At 31.8% G+C, this 11,051-nt stretch overlaps 1 protein-coding gene across 1 annotated transcript; it reads left to right on the top strand.

Annotated features, from left to right (window-relative positions):
• The first annotated feature begins 6,695 nt into the window (after positions 1–6,695).
• On the top strand, positions 6,696–11,051 carry LOC139430488 (adenylate cyclase type 10-like). The gene has a single exon (XM_071197548.1). It carries the CDS (start codon positions 6,696–6,698, stop codon positions 11,049–11,051), a length of 4,356 nt encoding a protein of 1,451 aa, XP_071053649.1.

The raw sequence follows: 11,051 nt of genomic DNA, 5'->3' as shown, positions 1-11,051 counted from the left end.
AGTACTGACAAAACACCTTTGCCACTCTTCATGTTGACTTTCAGCAATGAAGAGAGCATCAAAAAATTTACGAAATTAAAATCAGCTTGGAAATTAAAGCTGATATCGAAGCAAATCTAAATTAGTGCCTCATTGCAAACGTTGTCAAGTTGTTCGGCATCAACCTGTAAATTGCGTGAAGCCACAACAATCCAAGCAAATTATAGAGGTTCCATAATAGCGCGAGAAATACAAAATTATAGGATCAAATCTTCAAAGGCCAACCAAATACAAAAAGGACCAACCAAAGAATCCTCCAATTTCCAATAATATTCAATGTGCAATATTTACAATACAGAATAGAAAGAATTGTATAGAAGTAGTTAGGGTTGTTGAGCGTAATTCTCAATTTCTTCTTTCACCGTAGCTCCTAAAGATCTCTGTGGAGGTTATTCCTTATGTACCAAATCAAAGAAACAACAACCCTTTGAGTTGGTACTGCGATGCAGTGAAATTATGCCCACTTTCAGTAGTGAGAATAGTTTTTAATGCATCATAGTAATGTATGTAAGACATCAGGAAACCAGAGAAATCATAGTGTAATTTTAAGTTTAGGAAAGTTAGGTTAAAGAAAAATCATTCGAGCTGTATCCTACATTTTTCTACGCTGAACGTTCTAGAAGCTCATAGCATGCAAAGAACTAATTAACGAAATTAAATGAATAAATTGAATCTACCCTTTTCACTTTACTTGACTAGTTCACAACTCTGACTCATCTATAAAAATATTCGTACGTTACCAATAACAGCTTTACATACAGCATTTGTCCTCCAAAACAAATTTTCGATGTTAAAGTTTGGCATCTACTAGTGAATCACAAACTGGAGAAATGAAAACCACCATATTAAGAAATAAAAGAACACGACATGTATCTTGTGTAGTGAACAAAAATAAACGTATTCTAAACACTTATGCAAACTATGCAACATTTTTCGGTTTAGAACATGCAATATTAGTTTATGAAAACTATTTTAGTTCAAAAATTGATGGTAATGACTAACGGTTAATGCCTAACGAAGAACAATCAGATTAGTTGATTTACATCTAATATAATGTACCTATATTTTAATAATTAGCTTTTTATAATAAAAGCTAATTAATTTTTTTTTAGTTTTCTATACTGCACCTGACAAAGAAAGTCTTATCACAATAAGCCGTGCTGAGGATTTACGATAGAAATTATGAGGAAATCGTACTAACGCTAGCTGAATGCTATTTCATCCAGCTTGTTTCATAAGAGATCAGATTAGAAAAATGTCTGATGCGTGAGGTGTACGTTTATTTCGCTCCGCCTAAAGACGACTTGTTTACGAGATTTATTATTTGTTTATTTTGTGATTAGTGAATAATTCGAGGAATGGCAGGTGATAGAACTCGATTCGCCTCTGAGAAGAGGGATATTATTAAATCCTGCATGTTAGAGGTTATAAATGACCAAACATTTTTGCGTTTATTAAGTGAAAATATTGCAAAAGAGGTGGATCGAGTTTTCAAAGAAAAAATTGCCAAACTTGAAGAGTGCGTAACTGAGTTAAAGAAGGATAACAAGAGAACAAGAGACTCGAACGATTGGTTGTTGAACTGGAGGATCGGAACGAAGAAACAGTCGAACGTTGCGATGCTTTGGAGCAGTATGGACCACTGTCCGAATAATGAAGTGGAAACTAATGTTCTACGTTTTTTTAATGAAAAATTAGAAGTCCCCATTGATACTATTAATATCGATCGATGTCATCATGTTGGAAAACTGGTAAATGGTAAACAAAGCGTAATCGTGCGTTTTGTTTCCTATAAAGATCGACAATTGATTCTTCAAAAGCGGAAGTTGCTAAAGGGGTCCCGCGTTCGAGTTACAAAAGACCTTACGGCGACTCGATATAAATTATATCAAAAGGCGGTTACCAAATTAGATATAAAATCTGTATGGACCTCTGATGGTAGAATTTTTGCTCGTCTTAATGGTAAGAAGATTGGAATATCAAGTCTAGGTGATTTACATAAATTATTGTAATCGATATTCTATTTGTCTGTTCTTTTTTTTTTTTTATAATGAACATAATGTTGTATTCATTACTTTCTGTAGGTCTGTAATACTTTTATAAGTGAGATTGATCTTGCTAAACTTATGAATAGTTTTTCTTCTTTTTTCTTTTCTACTTTTTGCGGAGTGAATATTGTACAACTTATTATTATTTTCACATAATAATTCTTTTCTTTATATTGTTACAAATTTGTTATTATTTTTTACTACTGTAGTTTTTTTTTCTTTTCTACTACTATATAGTTCATAGTTTTTAAACCAACAGTATTTTTGTTTTATTTTGATCGTATCGTTTAATTAATTTTCATTTAATGAAACAATTGTTGATTTATTATCAGAATGTGCGGGGATTGCGATCTAAAACAACTTCTTTCTTATTAAATGTGCTTAATCACAATTTTTCAGCTATTTGTCTTACCGAGACTTGGTTAAATGAGTCAATTTACTCAAAATTTTTATCATCTCAGATTCCGTTGGATACTGGTTTGGAGATTGTTGCGGCCAGGACGCATTTCTTTAATATTTTTATTATCTTTGTGGTGGTTTATATTAGGCCAGCTAGCGGTGTGGAGGTGTATCAGGAGTTTGCCGAGCTTATGAGTAATTTATATATGTCGCATGATGCCAAGTTTATAATTCTAGGTGATTTTAATTTGCCTTTGGTGAACGAGTCCGGCTTTGATTTTTTTGCTGTCAACCTTTGATTATATATAATATGGATTGAGCTAACTGAATATATCTACTAACAAAAATGTGGCTCAAGGTGAATAGACGCAGATGGAAAGCGATAATGTGAAAGTGTAACAAAGATAGACATAAAACGGTACTAAACAGACGGGCGCATGCGCACAAAAGTGTCAAACCTCTTCCATTCGACGTTTATCGTTTTGTTGTGTCACAGCCAGTCACACCGTTATGTTTAAAAATGTATTGTTTCGTGTGCAAAGTTCGCGATAATACAGTTTCACATCACCTGTAAGTATTATAAATGTTACTTCTAATTGATAGTTTTTTATCTTATAAATTAACGCACGCCCATTATATCAGTACGCTTCTATGTCTATCTCGGTTCGATCACCTTGCGCAAGCTATCTCTCTCGTTGGCTCAATCCATATTATATATAATCAAAGCTGTCAACAGTGTGAAATACAATGTAATTGGCGACTTTCTTAGTTTTTGCAATTGCAACTCGCACAACAGTATAACAAACATACAGGGAAAAACCTTGGATTTAGTTTTGTCAGATGTTGCGCTTGATGTTGGCCTTTTTGATTTGCCATTTGTGGAGGAAGATCTTTACCACCCTTGTCTAGAAATCAAATTATCTTGCAAACCCGCAAATAAATTAACTTTACCAACACATTACATGAAGGACTATAAGAATGCGGATTTCATGCTTTTATATCGACGTTTAACTGATACGGATTTTTCTTTTTTGAGTACGTATGATAATGCGGATGATGCAGTTGCTGTATTTTATGATATTCTATATGATATCTTAGCTGATTGTGTCCCGATAAAGCAAGTTGGGGCTCGTAAATATCCAGTGCGGTTTAATCAATGTATAATAAAAGATATTAAGGCTAAGGATTTCCATTTTAAACACAGAAAAGATTCCACGTACCATTTGGATAAATACAGAGAACTGAGGGCCAGGGTCAAACGGGACACTGCAATAGCTTACAATAATTATACACGAGATGTTGAAAATAATATTGTAGTTGATCCGAAGGCATTTTGGAATTTTATTGGTAGCAAAAGGGATAACTTTAACCAGAGTCAGTTTTGTTCCGACGGAGTTCCTCTTGCTTCTAGCGAAGATATCGCATCTGCTTTTGCAAATCATTTTAAGTCCGTTTATGGTTCAACGTCGAATTATTCTCTTTCGTTCTATGATGACATTATCAACAATAACTCATTCGATTTGTTCAACTTGGAATCCTTCTCAATGAATGAAATTGGTGATGCCATAAATAAGCTTAAATCTAAACGTACAGAGGGACCAGATGGTGTTCCCTCTTACATTGTGAAGGGCTGCAAAGACGCCTTTATAATGCCATTATACATAATTTTTAATTTATCACTTGTGACGAATACATTTCCAAATGTTTGGAAGGTCGCAAGAGTAACTCCGATTCACAAATCTGGCCCCTCTGGCGATGTAGGAAATTGTAGACCTATATCGGTAACCTCCTGTTTTACTAAACTTTTCGAACCATTGATTTATCGCAGGATTTTCAATCAAGTAAAACTTTCGTTGAATGTTAATCAGCATGGATTTATTCCTGGTCGCTCTGTGGAGACCAACTTAACTATCTTTACGGATTACGTTTCCAAAGCATTGGATGCTAGAGCTCAAGTGGATGTTATCTACACGGATTTTGCAAAAGCATTCGATAGGGTGGATCATGATACGCTTCTGCACAAGCTGGCACAACACGGGTTTTACTCTTAGTTTTTTTGTTTCATATTTGTCCAACAGATTTTATTACGTCTCTTATAAAAACGCAGTGTCAGATATGTTGGGGATTGATTCAGGGGTTCCGCAGGGTAGTAATCTGGGACCTTTGTTATTTTTGTTATTTATAAATGATTTGCCCCTGGTAATTAACTCAACCAGATGCTTACTCTTTGCGGACTATCTGAAGATATTCACAACTGTACATGACTTAACTGACTGCCGGTCCTTACAGTCTGATTTAGATAACGTATTTAATTGGTGTCGGCTCAACAAGCTCCATTTTAATGTGTCTAAATGTGAGTCAATGACGTATACATTGAGGAAGAGGCCGATAGACTTACAGACGCTGCAATTACTGTTTAATTCTTTAGTGCGATCTAAGCTGGAATATGCGGTAATAATATGGGATCCCGGGTCAATTCTTTATTCTAATTTAATAGAAACTATTCAAAATAAATTCATTAGGTATCTCTACTACAAAAAATTCCGTGTTTTCATTGGTTTTAGATCATACGAATTTGCACGCAAATTATTTAAGATCACCAGGTTGTCTCTCAGAAGAAAAATTATATCACTCTGTTTTCTGTATAAAATGTTGAATAATAGTATAAATGAGAAAATATTGGTTTCTATGCGCCTGCATATTGTGGTAGGCTAAAGAATCTTTTCTATATTCCTCGGTTTTCAACTGAACTGAGACGAAATTCTCCTCTTATTAGAATCCTTTCACTGTACAACACACTGTCGGCTTCTTCCTTCATACCTCTGTTTGGCATTAGTATTAGATCGTTTAAACAACATTTGACACCTTTGATAAGTGCTGCAGCCACCCAGTAGCCAAACTTGATTTTTGTCATTGAATTCTGTAATTTGTGATGTAATCCTGTTCATTTTTTAAAGTTTTGGTTAATATATCCTCCGCGCGTTCTGTGATGGGTTAATTAACATTTATGCTTGATCTTGGTTGTTTTGTTATTTTTGTTGGTTATATTATGTACTATTAGACTTAAGTTCTGAAATTTGTAATTAGGGGCAACCCTGTAATTTCGGAAGTAAAATAAATAAATAAGCTCATTTATAATTGTTACAGATTGCTGAAGACTATGCAGGAGAAAAGTATGGTTACTAGAGTTGCAAGATAGGTACTGTTATTGGAGGAATTTGATTGAACCAGAACATAAGATGTTATGTGTCGATGCACTATGTTGCCACCTGTTAACGTTGAATTACTCAGCTGTTATTGAGAAGGCACAAAAATCCGAGATCCAATATTATTCAAGAGAAACTAAACTATTCGTATTTTATTCCTAAGTTATTGAAGATTGTTGGATGTTTTGTAACAGGCAATCAGATGAGTAGACCAATCTTTCTTTCTATCTAGTCACTTCTTTTGTAAGAAGTTATCAAAATTCGAACTGTAAATAAAGTTTTTTGCAAATCCACTTCATCACATTATATAGCTTTTACGTCAAAATAATTTAAGGCTTATTGTGCAAAACAAGGAACAGAGTAGCTTATCATTCCGTTATATGTACATTTCCACGTGAGAATAGTTAGGTTGAGCGACTTAACTTCGCAAAATCATCGAATTTTTATTTGGTATAAAGATAAAAAGTAGCGAGAATGGACAAGAAATCCAGGAATGATTAGAAGAGGAAATAGTAAAAACTTTTGAAGAGGACTGAAAGGAAAAGCACAAGAAACTAAATATTTCGGATTCTACACGAAAATAATAGAGAAAACTAACCAAAACCAGTACTAGCAGGCCACATTGTGGCGACACCCCGTACATAGTTGGGCTTAAAAGCTCAAAGTGAAATTGTTAAATGAATTAAATTAAATGAAACTACACGAAGTTGTAAATGAGATGTTTGAAGGAGGACTGATTATAACCAAAACCTCAATGTGGGAAAGTAGATCGAAAGGAGACGGAAAGTATATAAATTTTGTATATTTATAGAATAAAAGATTATAGACTCTTCTTATCTTCTAATCTTTCTATTCTATGTAAAATTCAGTAGCCATATTAAAAAATAAAAAGATCGTAACATGATTTTTTTAGAAAACTAAACAGTACTTCTCATTTAAATGATAATCAAAATTAATTTGTCACATTGACACTTTTAATAAATAAATTCGAATTGATGTTAAAATGGCATCATCAACTCAATGTTTAAAATCAACCGAATTAATCCAAAGAATAACATCGACACATTCAAGCTTACAATTGGAACAGCTACAGATTTTTCTCCCCGATCACCTCATCAAAAATGTTAATAACTTGAAAACTGACACCAATTTTTCTAATAACATTATCCTTCTTTTAATTGAAGTATCAGGATTAACAGAAATTTTATCCAACCATGATAAAACAACAAACACCTCTAAAATCGATGGATTAACTTCAATTGTAAACGGATTCGTGGCTTGTATTTACGAAATAATTCAGTATTACGGTGGGGATTTGCTAACGTTTGATTGCAAAAAATTTTTGGCTTATTGGAATGGAAGTGATTCAGGTTTAAACAACGTCATGTTAAGCACGCTACATTTAAACGGTGTTATCGAGGAATTCAAAAATAACGAGATTGAGTTAAAAATAAAATTTGGGGTTAGCTACGGCGATTTAGATTTGTTTATTGTTGGGGATGATTACGTTAAAAATTGGGTTATTTACGGTGATACTTTGGATAGTGTGAAAACCGCAATGAGTTTGGGAGAATGGAACGATGTTGTAGTTAGCCCTGAAGTTTTTAAACGTTTATCAAATTGTGAGGATTACAATTTTAGTTTAATCTCATCTTGTGGATTCGCAAAAGTGAATTCAATTAAACATTCAAACGAAGACAATCAAATTATTTTTAACGAACTTTGTGGTAAACATTTAAAATTTTGGAATAAAAGCGATTGGGAAGGTAATGTTGAGACAAAATCAATAAATTATGATTTAAATAATGAGATAATCGAGGAATTAAAACCGTTTTTAAATCCCCTACTTCAAGATGCGTTAGAAAATAATCCAAATCTCCTATTTTTAAATGAAATTCGTACGTTAACGATTGTTGTAATTGATATTGTGACGGGATATTGCAATAAAGATAGATTCAAGGTATTAATTAAGCAAATTTATGACATAATCTCAAATATTTTTGAGAAACATCTTGGGATATTAATACAATTTTCGTGTATTGAAACAGATTTAATGATAATTCTTGGATTTGGATTTGAATCAACAGAAGCTTTTCGGTTTATGCGGAAAGGTTTAAAACATATGGATGATTGTAAAAATGCTCTGTTAGCATCCCAATATATTTACAAAGCGATTAATTTAATCGATGTTAAAAACGTTTCGATTGGTGTTAGTTATGCCCCAATTTATTATGGAATTATTGGACATTTAAAACGAAAGAATTTTATTATTTTGGGTAAAGCTTTCGATAACGCAGCACTTTTAAGCAAAAAATTTCGTAATAAAATAACATGCGATTATTTAACTATGAAAAATTCCCATTTATCATGGAAATGGTTTAAAATAATCAATAACAAGTATATTTCAAATATTTTTGAGTTTAATCAACCACTTAAAGATTATTTGATTTATAATAAAATCGATTTAATCGGGAGAGATGAAGAATACGATTTGATTTGGAGCTTAATTGAAAATCCTGGGATGTACGGATTTTATGGTTTATGTTTTTGTGGGCCGAAAATGATCGGAAAAACGAAACTATTAATGGAATGTTATAAAAGCTTTTTAACAAATGATTTTTCGGTAGCTTTCGTGGATTTGTGTCAATGCACCCAAAAACCTTATGGATGTTTAAGTCGTTTATACAAAGAGTTTTATGATAAAGTTTGTTTTGACGACGATTTAAGACAGTTTCCGTTCGAATTGTGGGATTTAAACGAAATCTTACAACAAAAAGAATCTTACGATAAATTAAAAGAAAAAATTAAAATTTTAAGTGTATTTAGGGAGATTGTAAAACGAAATCGATATCGATTTAGCGTCATTTTTATCGATAATATCCAATTTATCGATTTACCGAGTTTGGATATTTTAGAAACTTTGATTTGTGAGAATTCGGAGAAGTTTAAAATCGGATTAATATGTTGTGGGGAATTTGATTTAGATTCAAACATACGTTGGAGATTATCTTTGAATGATTATATAAAATTGATCGATTTGAAATGTTTTAATGAGGAATCGATTGTTGATTTTGTTTCGAAAATATTCCAAGGAAATGGAGTTGAGAAAAACTTAGTCTGTATGTTAAAAAATAATTGTGATGGATCACCAGGTGTGATTAAACATTTCGTTAAAGAATTACACTCTAAAGGGTATATCAAATCAACCAAAAAAGACTTCGTGATTTCGAAAGATCAAGAAAATTTCTTTTTTAATTTAAAAACTAAAAACGAAAATCGATGTTTTCAAGTTATAGAACTCAACGATGTTTATGAAATTAACGGGGAAATAACAGAGGAGATTGTTTTAATGAACATCATTGGCGAATTAGAATCAAACGATTTCATAATTTTAATTTGTTGCGTTATGCTTGGTGAAATAGTCAGCAGGAAATCACTTTTTAAATTTTATAACAATTTTCTTGAAAATCCCTCAAAGAATAATTTTAACAAAGGGTTAAAACGATTATTTTCGTTAAAATTTATCGAATGCGGGGCTTATTTAAGCTCAATAAATTTACAAAAAAATTGTTTATGTCCCCACAACAAAGAAAATTTAAGCGAACCTTATTGCAAAATGATTCATTTTCGAAATTTAACAATAAAACGAATTATTTATAACTTAATTAAACACGAAGATAAATTCAAAATGCATCGAAATATTATTAACTCGTTTAATTTCAACGAAATCAAGTGTTTAAACTGCGCCAAAAATAACTGTTTGCCAATCAACCACGGGTTAAAATCGAATTTCAATCGAAACGTTGCTTTATATTTCGGAGATTCAATTCTATGTTCTTGTTTGGAAATGAATTTGCAGATTTATCACGATTTAATAGAGCACACGAAAATAATAGAAACGAACAAAGAATATCTTTTAAACCTCATTGATTACTCCAACATTTTAATTTTAATTAAAGAACACGAAGAAGCACTTTCATTTTTATTCAAAGCTGCGATTAGTTATAAAAAATTAAATTGTTCGGAACCAATAATTATTGCTAAAATTAATATGTTGATCGCAAAAGCTTTCGGGGACTCCCACGATGATTTAACTAAAGAGTACTTAATTTACGCCTTAAAATGTTTTTTAAGCGCAAAGGGAAAGAGTTTAATTAAAGATTTAAACTTGGACGAAATCGACTTTATCATTGAATGTCTCAATTTAATAACGAAGTATTTCATAAAAATTAAAAATTGGAATGTAACAAAAACAACCAGCGATTTGTTATTTAACATTTTAAAAATAACAAAGCCATCAAAAATCTGTTTTGAAACTGCCTCAACTTTAATCAAAGTCTACACATATCTTAACGAACACCAAAGTTGTAAATCAATCATTTTAAGGGCCCAAAAACAAATTACAAGGACTACCATTTCTTCAATCCCTGAATTATTAACATTAACAACCTTAATTAAAGATATTTTTTATAATCACTTATTAAACGCGCAATTATTGAAATCGATAAAATTGGGGTATAAACTAATTAATTTATGCGAATCCATCAACGTAATCTTAATTAAACAAGACGTTTTAACATCTTTATCTTGGATATTAATGTTGGTAAAAAGAATAGAGGATTCAGCAGAAATAATAAATACATTAAAAGATCTCACTAATATCCCAACAAACCTAAAAGATGAAGCTTTATTATTTTATTACACAATTTGTCTTGAATTATTATTAGAAACAAGTTTTATCTTAGAACCATACCAAAACATCCATAATTTTTGTATTGATTACTTCAAATTGCGTCAAAATTCTGATTATACACCAACAGAAAAAACAATTCTTCTTTATTTATTCAATCACCATTTGAGGAATAATCGTTGGGTGGACTCTTCCGATTGGAAAAATTATTTAAATTTTAATGAATTTGATCCAATTGATCTTCAATCGACGAAAAATCTTTTTAAATACACCGAAAATTTACTCATCGTCTTAGCCAAAAATGATCGAGAAAGGGAAGTGGGAAATAAAGATTTTAAATTGGTTAAGAAATATTTGGGCATGTGCCAAATTGCTTCTGAAAAATTTAAACTTTTTGTCCCGAGATATTATCATTTCAAATCGTATCTATTAAGAATTTTAGGAAAACGCAATAAAAGTGTAAAATGTCTAAATCTCGCGTTTAAATTGGCTTTAGCCGATGAAAATACGCTCGAATATTGCTGGTTGATGCAAAGTAGAAATTTTTGGGATGGTGGGTTTAGTTTTGAAGGTGATCGAAAATATGTTGAGTGGGTTATTGCGAATACTTATTCTCCTGTTCATTGGTCGCAGATTTTGTACGGTTTACCTTTGTATAATAAATATTAA

This window comes from Onthophagus taurus, chromosome 7 (assembly GCF_036711975.1).
Source record: "Onthophagus taurus isolate NC chromosome 7, IU_Otau_3.0, whole genome shotgun sequence".
NCBI lineage: Eukaryota > Metazoa > Arthropoda > Insecta > Coleoptera > Scarabaeidae > Onthophagus > Onthophagus taurus.
Note: the sequence above shows the minus strand (reverse complement) of the source record. Positions and strands in the feature narration are given on the sequence as shown.

Bases quoted from the DNA above. Each gene is read 5' to 3' on its own strand.
- LOC139430488 (XM_071197548.1), top strand. From the start codon at position 6,696: ATGGCATCATCAACTCAATGTTTAAAATCAACCGAATTAATCCAAAGA.